The 17,653-nt window shown below is 38.0% G+C and overlaps 1 protein-coding gene across 6 annotated transcripts; it reads right to left on the bottom strand.

Annotated features, from left to right (window-relative positions):
- Window positions 1-265: 265 nt before the first annotated feature.
- On the bottom strand, window positions 266-15,751 carry LOC132109815 (CXXC-type zinc finger protein 5-like). Of its 6 annotated transcripts, XM_059516171.1 has the most exons (4): window positions 15,610-15,749; window positions 14,537-14,670; window positions 10,070-11,096; window positions 266-1,947 (listed from the first exon to the last, which is right to left on the bottom strand). In XM_059516171.1, exons 3-4 carry the CDS (start codon window positions 10,892-10,894, stop codon window positions 1,903-1,905), a joined length of 870 nt encoding a protein of 289 aa, XP_059372154.1. In that variant the 5' UTR covers window positions 10,895-11,096; window positions 14,537-14,670; window positions 15,610-15,749; the 3' UTR covers window positions 266-1,902. The 6 variants fall into 6 exon arrangements, with proteins under 6 accessions (XP_059372154.1, XP_059372155.1, XP_059372157.1 ...); XM_059516172.1 differs by lacking the exon at window positions 14,537-14,670 and having other exon boundaries at window positions 15,610-15,751; XM_059516174.1 differs by lacking the exon at window positions 15,610-15,749 and having other exon boundaries at window positions 266-1,944; window positions 10,062-11,096; window positions 14,537-14,897.
- Window positions 15,752-17,653: the final 1,902 nt, after the last annotated feature.

Here is a 17,653-nt window from a genome sequence, read left to right as displayed (position 1 = left end):
CAAACACACACTCATTCTCACACTTGCGCACGGTTCAGTCAGAAGAAAATTATGAGTGCTCATTGATTTCACCTCACATGACTTCCTCCGTCCATGACTTTCTTTGTGAACGCAAACCCAAAATGAAACCAAAATATCAAATAAGCATGTTTCAAAGAGCATCATTACTGAAGCTCAAGTCAAGTTGTAATCATTCATTAAGTGGTCATCACCATGCTAAAATGCTATAAAATTGACATATATTTCGACAACGACTATAGAAATGTTTGGTTTGCACCTTTTTATTAAATTGAGAACTGCCAAGACCTCAGAATGGTTGGCTTTGGACACATATACATGCATTAATTTACGCAGACCGTTAATTTTGGCCCCATATGGCACGGGAACGGCGTACTGTTGGATTTTGACTAGAAATCATTTTGGTATTGTGCATTTCACTCAATCTAGATCAGTATTGGGGCGAACCTGTTCAGTAGGACTCAAGCATGAAGAAGAAGGGAAAAAAACACCAAAAAGACAATTACATCTAAAAAAAAAATCACTTATACATATTGGTGTCCATGTTACGTGGATGCCCTTAAGCCCCTTTCACATGAATAGCGTCAATGCGTGTCTCAACAAAAGCACCTCGCGCTTTGACGCTCATGTGCAAAGCGTTTACAGATAGCTTACAGAAGGGTGAGTTTACATGGTTGCTGGGCAGAAAGAAACCAGAGAACCATTCACAATGAAAATGAAAGTGCTAACAAGTTTGTAGGCTTAAAACAGAAAGGAAATCACTTGTCGAACAAGAGTTTATGAAACTTTTCTCATAATGCTTTAGACAGATGTTGTGTCAAACAGCTCAAGGTGTCACAATGGGGTATTGTCTGGTAATCCTTGTCTATATTATGAAAACTTAATGACAAATGGAGTTTAAGTTGAAACAGTCTAAATTTAAAGCATCATAGAACAACAATTGTACATGTTCAATGATGCAAACCATGTGAAAAGGACTTAAAGGAGTACTGGAGATCAGGTCTTAGGGCAATTCAGCAATTAAAAATTCTAATCGTAGAAATATTATCATTAAACATCAATAATTTCCTGAATTTTGGAGGTCCTGGTCTGCTGTTTCCCATCTGACCAACTCCAAGAGGCTACAAGAAAAAAGAGGCGGGTCCTACGCATAGCTGGTCTACATAGTGTAGTTCCATCAGCTTTGCCTTCCATCCAATATCAGCAGGCCTACAGCATTTAAAAACAAATAAACAGAACATCAAACCCAAAAGGACCTTTCAGGCATGTCTGTAGTAAGGGATGCTACATTAGAGTGTTTTTCATGGTCATCTTTGTATCAAATATTGAGCAACTTGAAAACTTGAATGAAAAAATAAAAATAAAAAACACCCCCCCATCCCCAACATAAAAAGGCAATCGTAACATTGAGGCAGTCAGTAAGAACCACTGTGCTAAATTACAATAGTGCTCCTTAATTATCACAAGCTTAAAAACAGAGCCTTGGGATTACATTCTCTAAACGAAATTACGGCATTTCTCCACACATGGACAAACAAAACCACTAAACACACAAATAAAAATGATTGTCCGTTTTCCATTTGGTGGTAAATAGTTCCAGAGTATCCAATAAAGGGCAAGATTCCAAAGTAGGACTCAGATGGTTCCAAAATGGAACACAAGAAAAAAGAAAAATGGAATGACATTCTGCCATTCCCTGTTTATTTTTGGTTCAGGACATGTTCGTTCTCAAATAGTGCTTTCATTCCACTCTTCATTTGTTTTATTTGTTTGTTTGCACCCAGTGTTTACAAGTGCCACAGCTTTCCTAGTGGGAGTGGCATCGCTGTCCATTGGGAGTCCTTCATTATGGGATGGAAGTCATGGGAGGAGGGTCCAGCTGCCCTACGGAAACCATCGGAAAGGAGCTCCGGTTGGCAGCATCACCTTCTTGGAAAGACAGAGGAAGGAAACAAGGAAAGAAAACACTGTGAGTCATTGATAATATAACATAAACAAAAACAATGGAGCAGTAAGAAAAAGGGAAATGTCTCATTAAACTGCATTCTCAAGCCTCATCTCCAGACCTTTTTCCTTTTCCGTCTCAAATCCCTCTCTTTCTGCGTAGCCAGACTTGCTAAGACCGTTAAGGGCTGAAATACCGCAGTGGTGCAAATGGCAGATTTTTTCCCAGCTTGCTTTTGGACTGGGCAGGGGTAGTCTATGGCTCTGGGACTTTGGGAGAGTGGAGACAACGGCAGCGTTTCCTGGGAAGAGGTCCAGAATGAAAGAACGAAGGACCGAGGGAGAAAAAGAGGGAGGGGAGCGTTCCCTTCATCATGAAGTAACATGCGCAGGCAATGATTTCACCTTACATGACCTAGTCCTTTTCTCTGTTTCCCAAACACACGCTCTCACTCTCTCATTACTCTCTGACAGGGCTTTGGCGTTTGTATGCGCGCACACACGCATCCAGACCCCCTTTTCCCTCATCGACCCCATAGACAAGCCATACAGATGGGCTGTCGGCCCATGCACATGGCCAATCAGACAGAGCATGAGTGCATGGACAGACACACACTCACACACACACACACACACACACACACACACACACACACACAAAACACTCACCAGATTAATTTCGAAGGTTATTTTTTAACCCATCATCTCATCTCTACATCACATAAAAACACATAAACAATACACAAGAATGACAGTAAGAATAGAGGATCAAGAGCACCATAAACTTTACACACAGAAACTTTTTAACTGGCAGAGACTGATACAGTTGATTTTAATCTATAAACAGATCTGATTTCTGTTTTATTTCCACTTTTTAACACAACAACTAAATCAATTCTACAGTCATAATTATTGTTTATTTCAGATTTTTGACAATAATAATTGAACAACTATTGTAATACAAAATAAAGCAACAACAGCAATAATAATAATAAAAACAAATTATTATTATTATTATTTTAATGCAGTTCTATTTATTTCAAATTTTTGGACAAAAATAAAGTCTGTCTATGATGAACATAAAGTAGATCAAATGCAGAATTTATCGCCGCAATGCTAAGGTGTTATGGGTTACTAGGGTGTTGCTGTGCAATGCAAAAGGACTTGCTAGCATTTTTATATGTTTTTCACTCTTCTCAACAAGTCTTGATTTAAGGCAACAGATATGTCTCTAGCACAAACAGTATGAGCAATATTAACATTGATATGTGGTTTAGCAAATGCCACCAAAGTGTCCAAAGAGTGTATGTATGTAAATGTAAGCAGGTATATGTTGATATATTGTGTGTCTGCCTGTTTTTGTCTCTGTCACACAGACACCGACACACTCGCTGTTCCTAAAATACTTTAGCCGTCCAGCTGTGAGACTGAGATTCCTCTACATGAGGAAGGGGTGGGGCCTGGCGGGCAATGTCTAAGGCCCCGCCCACTCAATCTCCTTCTGCTTCCAGCTATATCAGGGACTTTCCAAGATACTGGCTGCCACACGGACGCAGTGAGATGTGTCATCATGCAGTACACACACATCAACAAAATTTTCAAGCAATGGCATGCAAGTTAAGATCAATGGCCAGAAATCGAATGGGATTCACACAAAAAAACACGCCTAACCTGGCTCTAAACACATAAAAGTGCCCTACGTATGAAAACACATCTATCCATCCCAAACACACACATACATGCAAACGTGCATCAAGAAGTCAATAGACCCCCGCACCACTGACTGTGACCTGTCAATAATGGCTCTTTAAACTATAAGTTTTCTATGCTTTATTCAACCAGACCAACCCCACTGTCAATAAAAAGCACACAATACACACACACACACACAAATATATGCAATTTTCTGCATTTGTTTTCTCCAGAATATTCATTTTTAGAACTAAAAAAACTGATTAAATTACATCATGTAATGTCATCTTAATGGTAGTGATGCTAATATGTGTTATTAGGGTAATTGCATTTACATTTATAAACTAGGCAGTTGCTTTTATCCAGTGTGATTTACATTGCATTCAAGACACACATGATAACAGTTCATGCATTCCCTGAGAATTGAACCCATGACCTTGATGTTGCTAATGCCATGGTCTACTGTTAGAGCTACAAGAACTCAACACCAGCTAGTGACCAACCAGTACAGGAACTAGCAACATGCAGGGACAATCACTGAGCATGTAAACAGGGTTTTAGGCAAAAAGTATACACTACACGAGTATGCAAATGCATCACAAGCACACTGTCCCAAAGCACTTGCGCATTACACAGCATTCTTAAATGTGACACTGAGATTAAAGCTACACTGTATAACTTTTGGCCCTCCAGCAATTTGGAAGCACAAACCTACTAACTTAAAGAGAAACATTATCTTGGTCATTATGTGAGTTGTGCTTAAGCTCTGCATGGATTAATCTGATGGGTTTGACTCTCCACTGTGCTCATGGTTACAGATGATCACCTTATCAGTATGAGAAAAATATAGGCCTATATATTCATATTCAGGCAAAATATATTGTCCATATAGGCAAACAAACCAAAATAGAAAATGGTTTAAAGATATGGCAATGTTACTAACAAACATTGTTTTGTTAAACCAAGTGCACAGCAAAGCACGTCCTGATTTTGCTGAGTTACATGTGTTCCTAGGTCAACATATTTAGTTGACCCTGGAACAACATTTTCCTCCAAAAATATATTCTTGACCATATTCCTACACCTAAACCTAACCTTAACCACGAGTAATCCCTAAAATCAGAGGAAATGATAGATGAATGACACTGATGTACAAGCACCAAACAGTGATTTTAAGCGTAAACTTCACAAAATCTATAAACTGGTTCTTCAAATCTGATTGGTTAATCACAATGTTGTTCCAGGGACAACAAAGATGTTGTCCCAGGAACATGTCTCACTTGGTAAAATCAGGTTCTGCCACAGCAAATGTGATGCTATTCATATATGTTGATTCATGTTTTATTACGGATATTATTGCTTTGACTTTCAGCTTGCAAACTCATTTTGGTCCTGGATTCAACTTTGTTGTAGATTCAAGCTACTTCCACTGCATATAGTAGAAGCCTGAACTTATTTATTTATAGATATGACAAAAAATAACCACAGGAGAATGACAAAAGTATATCATTTCCCAGGAAATCCATCCTGTCGACTTGTAAAATATAAGATAACAAAGTCTGATAATAGTGATTTAGTGCAAAGGCAAAACTGTTTTAATGTGCTTACTAAATTTTGTTAAAGGGGTCATATGAAGCGATTTAAATTTTTCCTTTCTCTTTGGAGTGTTACAAGCTCTTGGTGCATAAAGAAGATCTGTAAAGTTGCAAAGTCTCAAATCCAAAGAGATATACTTTATCAGAGTTAAGACTCTGCCACACCCCCCTAAAATGGCTCATTCAAACATGCCCCCACATGTCTACGTCACTATGTGGAAATATTTGCATAATGCCGCCCAAATGTTCACACAAAGAAAGAAGGTGTGGTTTCAGTAACCGCAGTTAGTGTTGAAGCAGCCATGTCAGGGAGATGCTGTGTGTATCTAGGTGAAAGCAAAAGCACTTTATTTGGCCTTCAGAAAGTAGATGCATTTAGGAATCTATAAGATTACTTACAACAGAACAGCAACACATTTTATGGACGACCATTTCATTAACCTAGGAGAGGAAGTAATTCTGACTTTGCCACGACAATCTGTCACTTCTGAATTAGCTACTGTAAGTATGTTTTGTTATTAGTTTAAGTATTTACTGATGAATGTTCAAATGCAGACTATTGCACGTTGAGTGTGTTTGTGTGTGTTTTACAGTGTAGCTTTAAAAATGCTTCTTTTTTGCCCTGATTCCCATGTTAAAAAAAAATCTGTATGAATGACCTCTTAAGAATTGCCTATTCATAAACATTTGTCCAGTCTGACTAACTTTAAATTGTTTAGTTAGATTATCTTGAAACTGTTGCCAGCCATGACAGTAGTTGACCTGATAGCCATAACTTAGTACAGATTTATGCTAATGCTCTATTTCCCTTGTGGCAACATATTTTTTTTACATTATATATTACAAATTCTACAAAGAATGAAAACAGCTAGAAACATTTGTATGCACAAACTGCATATATTTTGGGGCTTAGACTTCATAGAGACCCATAAACACAAACACACACAAACTGAGCCCTCTAAGCTCTGGTGCACACCAATACCTCAATCTCTACCTCCGCACTGCTGTAATTCTCAAAGAAACCTGGTAAGTGGTCAGTACATGCACTTAAACACAACCCCTCTCAAACACACGCAGTCCATTATGACATAAACCAGGCCTGTGTTTGCCTCTTCCTGCAATGCTATACACACAAATAGACAAACACACACATGCGGTTCAGGGCCTCTGGAGGACAAGAAAGAGAGGGGTTCTGGGACACATTGACACCTGGCGCTCCAGATGACAGACGCAAAGGCCAGATGGACCATATGATCTAGGCTGCCACATGCACACAGAGACGCACACATGCATGTACGTGAACATGCATAAAAACAACTCATATTCACAAATAAAAACTGCCATGCTGCAAAAAACAGTCTCACAACATGTATGAAAGGCCCCACGTGTACATTTACAAATTATTTTTGTTAACGTTGCCTGAGTCAAACATTCAGAACAAGTTTGCAGCATTAAGTAAAAAACATGGTCACATGCAACAATATCAGAACCTATTTAATATTTAGCATACAGAAATAAGGAGCAGGATTTTGAGCCAATGAGATTTCACTTGTGGGAGGGGCCATTTAGTTTATAGTATGTATACTACGTACAGTTTCCTACAATACTACACCTATTAAAGTAAAGATGATTGTATCCCACAATGTAATGCACTTGACCTTCTATATCAAGTGTGAAGAAACTTTTTTTAATCATGAATTTAATAAAAAAGACAAAATTACCTTTTTATTTCCAGTTATATGCAATGTGACAACTGTTTAGCTTACAATACTACACCTATTAAAGTAAAGATGATTGTATCCCACAATGCAATGCACTTGACCTTCTATATCAAGTGTGAAGGAACTTTTTTTAATCATGAATTTAATTAAAAAGACAAAATTACCTTTTTATTTCCAGTTATATGCAATGTGACAACTGTTTAGCTTACAACTTTTTTAAATGGTTAGTTCACCCATATATTAAAATTATGTCATTAATGTCGAGAACGAGTCAATCTTTCATTCGTTATCTGGCTCGGCTTGGTGTTCATCTTCAGTTCTCTCTTCACAGCAGTTCAGTCAGTGTACTGTTTGAGTAAATTAATTATTCCGGGATATTGGTGTCAGCCACATTAAAAAAGTTAACAGCTTAAGTCATTTGTGGATTAATGCTTATTGTTTCAAACGATTTAGTTTGATTTGGTGAACTGGTTCAAGAATATCCGGTTACATCGAATGATTCGTAGCGAACCGGATATCACTAAACTGCAGTGCTTTGAACTCTCTCTAACAACAGACACAGAAGAGAAGACAATGCTGAATAAAGTCGTCGTTTTTGTTATTTTTGGACCAAAAGGTATTTTCGATGCTTCAACAAATTCTAACTGACCCTCTGATGTCATATGGACTACTTTGAAGATGTTTTTCTTACCTTTCTGGACATGGACAGTATACCGTACACACAGCTTCAATGGAGGGACAGAAACTCTCTGACTAAATCTAAAATATCTTAAACTGTGTTCCAAAGATAAACGGAGGTCTTATGGGTTTGGAACGACATGAGGGTGAGTTATTAATAACATAATTTTCCTTTTTGAGTGAACTAACCCTTTAACTGTTTATTGTGGAATAATAAATAATTTCAGTACACACTTTTCAGTAAATAGTTTGCCAGTTTTCCATTTCAAAATATAATGCTAGAATGCTATTTCCAAAGTCAGCTTTATAAATGGCTTTGGAATGTTCAAGTCCTCCTGGGAAATTTGTAATTATGATGTCAAGTGCATTCAATCACTTTGGTCACATTAAGGCAGTGATCAATGTTTTTTAGTTTGTTTGATTTATTATATATAAGATTATATAAAAATGCATTACAATTAATTATAATTAAAATTAAAACTATTTATTATTTATTAATTATTTAATTATAATAAAAATCTTTCTGACATGACTTGAAAGCACCATATTCTATTGTCTTGGTGTGTTGTGTAGCCCCGCCCACTGTGAAATCTCATTGGTCCAAAGTTCCACATTCAGTACTTTGAGTAAAGACAGAACACTTTAATGCTGGAAACTTGTGCGTTGTGCCTGGTTATTTCAACATTTTATATTCATCACATTCATTCAAATTAATTAAATGTGATAGCTGAAACTCTGAATCATCTCATCATAGCAAACAGTGAAGGGAAACCTTAGCTGTGGAACACTTTGATGCCTTAACATTTTCCTTGCAAGAAAAAAATAAGCAACCCACTAGACCAATCTTACCATGACACCACTCTCACAAAGTTAGACCCTAACTAGCTTGCATCAGCACAGACTCAGAGCTAATTTTCCCACACCTGAACCTGCTTGTAAACAAGGCAGAAACATCTCAAGTTACGCTGCATGAGAGACGGGAAACTGCATTCAGCTTGCCATTCGTCAGGATGAGTAATGTTCCTATGCAAAAGATTTATGAAACACAAGCAGCATTAATTTCTATGTGGAATGTTTGTAAAAAGTAGGGCTTGTCAATCGATTAAACATTCTAATCAAAATAATTACAAAATACACAAAGTAATTAACTGAATTAATCACAACATATGCTGAAAAATGTAAAGCCATTGTGGCAAACATAATAGATTAAGAAGTCATGTACTGTACAGGGGTGCGTTTCCCAAAACCATAGTTACTAACCTGTTAGCAACTTAGTTGGTTGGTAATGGGAAATTGCATTGCAACCAACAAAGTTGCTAACTTAGTTACTTGGTTTTGGGAAACGCACCCCAGATCCCGGGTTGCCAACTCTCACGCATCTGGCGTGACACTCATGCTTGTACTTCAGCGTGACACGCATGCTGAAAGCGTGAGTGTCATGCCAGATGAGTGAGAGTTGGCAACCCTGAGATCATAATGTTTTCTTTCTGAAGTCTCTTATTGTCAACAAGTCTGCTTTTAAAAAAAAAAAAAAACAGTAAAAACCTGATTTCTACCTTAATATATTTTTAAATGTAATTGATTCCAGTGATGCAAAGCTAAATTTTCAGCATCATTACTCCAGTCTTCAGTGTCACATGATCCTTCAGAAATCATTCTAATATGCTGAAGAAACATTTCTTGTTATCAATGTTTATCACAGTTGTGCTGCTTAATATTTTTGTGGAAAAAACAGCATGTTTAAAAGTTAATTATTAAAAATGAAACATTTACTGTCACTTTAGATCAATTTAATGCATTGACACTAAATATAGTTTTAATTTCTTCTAAAGAAGACCTCAAACATTTAAATAGTAGTGTACATTTTTCATAAGGTAGAAAATACTTTCTTACAGATTTGACGTGTGACAGAGCTCATGATTTTACAGTGTTTACAGTTTTATAATCTTATTTTTTCTTTCATTTAACTGCACTAAAATAACACATTAAACTATAGTGAATTCTGTTATTTAAAAAAAAAATATATAAAAAAAACTTAAGTAAAATCCATAATTTTCCATTAATCCATTACGTAAAGGATTGCACTGAACTGAAATAAGTTATTAACACAAAACTGATTCCACAAATTATTTAAAAACAACTTTTCTCTTCTTGTATTTCACAACTTTTAATTTCAACTTTTGCTGCTTTTTTTGGAGTAGAGCAAACAGGAAACAATAAGGAGATGAGGGCTGAGAATCAAGAAGTTATGCAAACTTGCACCACCTGCATGAGCATCACAGCACAACAAATCAGAATTGTAGCCTACTGATTTAGCAAAAGCATTATGCTGTGGTGCCCATGCAGATGATGCTATCTTGCATCTGGCTAGCATACAGTGATAATATTTATGAATTTACTATGCATTGCTCACCATCTTACCTCCAGCCCACCAGCAGGTTTCTTTTTGAGCTCTTCGCACTTGCGGAACTTGCAGATCTGATGGCCGGTTTTGCGGTTGCGGCAACTGCTGCATTGTTCGCAGTTAATCCTGCGCCGGCAAGGTGGACACAGGCCGCATCGCTTCCGTTTTTTCTTCCCGTTGGCACTGATGGCCGAGGAAATCTCGCTCTGTGTCTGCTGGTGTTCCGACGCGCCCGTCATGTGAGAGAGTGCCCCATCAGCGAGGAACACTCCTGCTGGCGTCATTATGAACAGCCCTGGGTGATATGGAAAACTCACACCCACTCCGCCATTGCCAAGCAAAGGGAAGTCTATCACACTGCCCAGCGAATCAGAAGCCGAGACAGTCTCCATGTCCCCGCCCACACTGACACTGGATGGGTCACTGACAGGAAGCAGCATCCCCGCCCGTCGCAGGAGCTCGGCGGCCTGAGCAAGATGCAGGCCGCTCGGAGAGTCCAGAAGGCCGGAGACTAACGCACCCCGGTCCAGTTTGGCATACCCGATTTGTGACCTGTGCTGGCTGGCAGTAGGGTGAGCTTTGATGCCCGGCGCCACCATAGAGCTCTGGGCAAGTCTGTTAGCATTTGCGACACTGGCCACAGCGGCAGCTGAGCAGGTTGCGATGTACTGCGAGAGAGCTCGTGAGCGCTTCAGGCTTTTGCTGAGTGGAGCGCTGATGATGCCGCTGCGGTTTCTCCTTTCCACCACCGGGGATGAGTCTTCGTCCCCGCAGCAGCTGTCCTGCGCCTCCTCTTCCTCTATTGCTCGACTTCCCTCCATGGACCCTCCGCTGGCAGACATGGGCCACGGCGTGAGGGGGAGGGAGAGGGAGATCAGGGAGCTTACGATGAACCAGAGATAGAGTTGCAAATTTCCTACAAAGACCGAAGCCAAGATGAGATTGACGCGTACACAGCTGGAAAGTCAGACCACTGAAGCGGCGGTCCACACTAGTCAAGTCTCAAGAACATCTCACGGATCCGTTCACTAAGGTCTGAGAATCCTAGAAGGGAAGATAATGCACATAGAGGTTAAAGCCAGAGTGGTTTGAATAGATGTATGGTACATGCAAAGAGGAATAATTCTGAAATTACTGTTTTCTATTTTAATATTTTTCAAAATGTTATTTGTTTCTGTGATGCAAATCTGAAATGTCCATTCTCAGTGTTACAGACATGATTCTGATTAGGTGCTCAATTATTATTTTTGCTAAATTGTTCTTAATGGGTCTTAATGGGCGTTGAAAACTATTTTCCTGTATGTTTGTCTCTGAATCTTTTGATTAATAAAACGTTCAAAAGAACTTGAAATACAAATCTTTTTATTATTTGTTATTTTTTTCTTGTCAACCACAAACTTTTGAATGGTAGTTCATTAGTTTCCACAAAAATATTAAGCAGCAACTGTTTTCAGAAATATTTCTTGATTATCAAATAAGCATATTAATTTCTGAAGGATCATGTGACACTGAAGACTGTAACGATGCTGAAAATTCAACTTTGCTATCACAGAATAAATAGCATTTTAAAATATAACTAAAGAAAACAATTCTTATGAATTGTAATTATATTTCAAAATATTACTGTTTTTACTGTATTCTTGATTAAATAAATTCTGGTTTGGTGAGCATAGGAGACTACTATAAAACTTTTTTTTACTATATGGTAAGGGTTTAGATTAGGGTTTGATTTAGGGTTACTTACATGTAATTATGCATAATTTATTGTTATTATAATAATAAGTACATGTAACGTTTAACAAGGACACCTTAAAATAAAGTGTTACGAAAAATTATTCAAAAATTTTAATCAGTAGTGTACATCCAAACCTAAAGAACATGGATTACACATTACGCCGACCTCACCCATCATCCGCAAAATGAATATCTGTGTGATTCCTCACGGTACAGCATCACAATTCATCCCTATCTGCTAAAAACCATTTTAACATATCTAATTCTTCCGAAATAATCATCCCTATAAACAAATCCCATTCTATTTATTTATTGTTTTCCTCTGCTGAATAAGCACAAGTTCAGGGTGACAAATAGTTTATTGCTCGCTGTGGCCTCATCCGACCCATTTTGATTCCTTAGCCAACATTTATGTTTCATACATAACATTTGCCCTAGATATCTGATTTAGTGACAATTAAACTTCGTTCGGTGTTCATCCAAGGAACTGAAACTGACTGTGATGCTCATGGAAAAAAAAGAGAGAAGATTTTGTGTGGATATTGAATTGGACGGTTTGAGTCTGTTAAATTGTTATATTTCATAACCTTTACGTGCAAAAGCCCGTTCCTTGTGACAGCAATTCCCCTTCAGTGAGAGACGTCTATCAGGGGCCACAGGCAGTCTGTTCTATCACGAAACCGGAATCGTGAGCTCAAGCGCAAAGCCCCTGGGGTGAGCCGACAGTGAAATCAGGATGTCTAGGTGCAAGCTCAGCCGCACTGACGCACGTACACACGCTCATCAACGACTTAACATTTCAATTAACTGCCAAGCCACAGTAGATCATATTATTGGTAATAATTAGAGAGAAAAATTGTTGTGACTGACTGCCCATGAAGATGTGGTAACTGGCATTCATTCACACAAACATGCATGCATGAATGAATGAATAAATAAATAAATAAATAATGCATGTAAGGGAGAGTTGAGCTGGTTGTCACTCAGGGAAGTTGTCTCAGTAACTATAAGGTGTTAAATGTTGGTTTCAAATATCTAGTTAAAAATATTTTTACAAACAATGGGTTGGTATAAATTGTCACATGTTTTAAATGGTATAACTTATAATCATGTTGGCTAAACAATGGTTTAATACTGTTGAACATTTAATGGTAGATTTCATTGTGACAACCTACCCCATAGTGAGACAACAATACAGGAGCATGCTGTCACAATAAGTCAACATGTGATAATATCAGCTGACAACAGAGGAAACTTAGCTGTTTTTTTTTCTTCTTTTTTTTTGTAATAAAGTTCTTGTCTATTGAAAGATAAACATATTCAACACATTGATAAATACCCCTGGTCATTCCGTTAGGCTATTTTTTACTAATCTAAATAATAATAATAATAATAATAATAATAATTTCCAATAATTGGTTAATCCTATTGTCTAAAGGTTGATTTAGTTACATAAATAATATAACTGACCTGATTAAAACCATATGAGGCAGACTTTTACTGTAAGTTATCTGCCAAAACACTTTTACATAGCACTCTATCCGTTAGCAAAACACGACCATATCAATTACAATTACATCACATCCACATCAAGGAGTCACATCAAAACTTACTGGAGACAGGTAGCCCTCACCTGCAGGTAAACCAGGACAATAGCTGCATCTACTGAGGGTTTCGGTAAATTATTGACCCAGCTTACAGATAAATAAGTTCCTAGCAACAGTTAAAATGACCATTCAGCAATTTCCTGATGTCTAATGCATGTCAAACATACGATGCTCACATGCACATGGAAATTGCTGTGTCCAGTATTGCGGCGAGCCAGAGGGACAATAGCGCAACGTAGAGAGGTCTGGACATCACCAGGGAACAATAGCCAAACCTGCACAAATAGCCCAACTGTGGCTAAACAAGATGACCTGCTTATCAAGATCTACATGTTCTGTCACACAATCACCTCAATTAAACCCTTCCCGCATCAAAACAAAACACAGAACTGGATTAACTGCATATATTCAGGTTATATATTTAAATAATATGAATGCAAATGCGCACCACACAAAAAGTTTGCATGTTACTCATAATGGATTAATAATAAACAGCGCATATAACTTGCATTCATATCTCTCCCCAAGAGGAATTCTGAATAAATCAGACATTCACGCTCGGTAAATCCCTCATATTTGAATCCAGACAACAAATAAAAACTGAAAATGTCACAATATTATTTTTTACAGCCAAACAACAAACAAACAAACAGGCTACCCGTAAATGCAACTATTCCGTGCGCCTATTTGGTTACGCGTGGCAAAGTTGCACGAATGCATCTAATGCATACGGGCAAATTGTCAAGCAGATGTAACGCCGATCATTTAGAAAGTAAAACAAAATCCCTTTTGTCTCATCTCGACCGATGTGTCTATGGTGACAGCGCGCGGTATGCGCCAACACATCGCGTTGGTTAAGCACATTCCCTTGTTATTTCACTGCCAACTTATTCGTCTTGGCTGGGTGTCATCGTAACTTTGAACAGTCCTCAACAAAGTCTCATTGGCCTCTCTTTGATAAACATATGGTATCTGCATATTTGCAAACACAGGCGTCTTTTCATTCGCGCCGCTCGTGAGCCGAGGGGAGCGTTCCGACTGTCCGAGCGGTCCAGTGCTCTCACGCGCTGCGGAGATTTATATAAAAGAGAGAGAGAGAGAGAGAATAAAAGGTAAAAGAGGCAAACGATAGCAAATGCTCACCCGAGGTGAATTCTTCTCGTTGTTTCCTTCAAAAAAGCCCAAACACCGGCAGATACACGCAGAACGCACTTTGTCCGAGAGCGAGCGCGTGCGCTCCTCCAGCCTCTCGCGTCTCTCTATCCCACCTCCACATCCTCGCGCCCGGAGAAGAACATGCAAACACATTTCATAGATTTTTGGAGCTTCACACAAAAACCGAAGTGGACTTTCCGTCGGGGGGAAAAAATAAACCTTAAAGAGGTGTGGATGAGCGCGAGGGCTGTCTGTGGTGAGGCTGTCTGTCTCTCTGTGCACGTGAGAGCGGAATAATGAATGAAGTATAGTTTTGCGAGGGCTGGACACGCAGCCCAATGTTGACTCCATTCTTAATGGCTGTTGGCTGCGCTCAGGATAGATTTATTATATCGGAACTTTTCCACATCCACGCTTTCCAGGAACTTGGGGCTGATAGATATTTTAATATACAAAACACGGCTCCACCATTCACTCATTTGAAATATAACCCTGTTGGCTGCTCTGTTAATGAAAATAAAATGCAAATTGTAAATAATAAATGCATGTTCATAAAAACTAAATAATAATAACAATAATAAAAAATGATTATTGTTGTTGGTGTATTTTTGCAATTCGTTATTGTTTGTAGCATATTTGATATACAAATTAATATTTAATCCATATTAATAATTTATGCATTAATAATTAAAACAACATAGACATACATTCGTTTTTCGTATTTTAATATTATTCATGTATTTTTATGAATTGGTTTAAAATCAACACTGTATTAGTCATTGTTTATTTTTCTTAGTTTTATTATATTAACTTTTTATTTACTGTTTTATAACTAATGAATATCAAAGCAACTTATTAATGCAATTAATTTTGTTTATATATTAAGTATAATTTTAAATTAATTAATTGAATTAATAATAGCTTAATCAATAGTTCATTTATTAATGAATGTAATACACCCATAAACGACCCCTAAATACATTCATTTCAGTTTCTCTAACAGTCAGCATACATAGAGTCATTAATTTTTGTGAAGAAATCAGAGGGACTGGACTCGTTACCACAGTCGTCGCGTTTCTCCGTGTTTGATGACTCCTCTGTGACCGAGGAGCCGTTGTGCTGTGGGTCCATTTGTCCGTCCGTCCACTCGCTCGCAGACGCTCCTCCTGGTCGCTTGGAGTCCACTCCACCTCTTGTGAGCGTCCTGTGTGTCTGGCAGGCGGCCAGCTGAAGTGTGGGGAAGTGACACCGCCAGGGCGGCAGAAATTCTCCTCCGTTTCGGGCTTCTTCCCAGTCGCAGGCGGGCGAGCGTGCATTGGCTGGAAAGTGGAGCAGCTCGTCAGGGACGATCAATGCGGATCGATCAGCGCGACGCTGCGGGTTTGAGGGGGCTGCGTGATACAGTCCTCCACAATTACATTTACGGGAAAGTTTAGGCTTGAGTAAAGTGACACTATTTTACGGCTATACTTCCCATCATGTATTTTTTTTCTCTTTTTTTCATTTATCTGTATTCACAAAAGGTTGAACTATACTCTAAGCGTATGGGGTAAAGTTTTCACTTACAAGACGTTGTGTAGGCTATACCATGGTAGTACTGTATGAAGAGATTAATATACCATGGTATTTACACTACATGTCTCTTCAAGGCACTTCTAAATAGGCTAGAAATACCACGGTAGTTTCCTAAAACATGGTATCATATCATACTTATATTACTATATTAAAATACAATATTGTGTAAAACACCAACAAAACAGTACCATGGTAATACCATTGTATTCTTGGAAATATAATATAGCTGGTGGAACTCATACCATGGTGCAGCCAAAGTACTTTTTGTAAGGAATGGCACTCAAAAGTATATATTTCAACGAATACCATGGTATTATTTCATAGTCCAAAAACATGGTACTTTGATAATTTGGTGTATACCACAGTACATGAATAGCATTTTCACATATCATATATACACACTTGAAAGTACCTCAAATGTTTTATATAATTAATACATACATTTTCATATATATATCAGTACAGACCAAAAGTTTGGACACACCTTCTCATTCAAAGAGTTTTCTTTATTTTCATGACTATGACAATTGTAGATTCACACTGAAGGCATCAAAACTATGAATTAACACATGTGGAATTATATATGGAATTATATACATAACAAAAAAGTGTGAAACAACTGAAAATATGTCATATTCTAGGTTGATGGCATCATATAATAATTGCTGTTCATAGTGTTCGTCTGATTGATTACGTATGTAAAATATTTTTTTCCCGTACATTTCTGCCATATGTACATTAACAGTCACCACTGAGAAGCTACTACTAAATATTGTAGAAACTGAAGCTACTACTAAATATTGTAGAAACTTAATTTTCTGTAAAGTTGTTCTGCAACGATTTGTATTGTGAAAAGTGCTATACAAATAAACTTGAATTGAGATTTGTGCAATAATATTTATACATAAATATAAACTAGGATATATATCAATACAAATTATAAACTATAATATACTTATAATAATATTTTTAAACATAAATATCCATATTATTGTTTTTCTTGTTTTTTTCTTTAGCATTTTGTACCAATCAGTGTGTAAGTGGACTATTCAGAGAACTCTTCCAGGATGCTTGACTTGAGCCAGGTTTGTTTGTGAGCTCATTGATCAGACCTTTGGATCTTGAGTTGCATCATACCCTGAGTTCACCCTGCATGGAGGACGCTCCTGTAGTATTGAGCTGGTATATCACTGGAGCATGACGAGACATCCCTGCTATGTGACAGATAACAGATCGTCTCCAAACGAAGCCACATGATAGATCATTAAAATGGGCAAATAAATAAACAAACACTTGCCTATCCTTACGGCCACATAATTCCCAGATAACTTTGAGACCTCAGCCCCCCTCCTCTCTCAGCTGGGGGGGATTGTGTGGTGGTGAGTGGGAAGAGGGGGGTGGATGAGGACGTTGGATTAACGTCACATGGTTCTCTCTGGCAGCCAGACACATGACCCGCTCCACAGGAGGGGATAAAACCCACTTGAAAGACGACGGAAAAGAGACCGAGGAAAAGGAGGAGGGAAAAAG

Source organism: Carassius carassius, chromosome 29 (assembly GCF_963082965.1).
Source record: "Carassius carassius chromosome 29, fCarCar2.1, whole genome shotgun sequence".
Taxonomy (NCBI): domain Eukaryota; kingdom Metazoa; phylum Chordata; class Actinopteri; order Cypriniformes; family Cyprinidae; genus Carassius; species Carassius carassius.
This window is presented reverse-complemented; position numbering and strand designations above follow the sequence as displayed.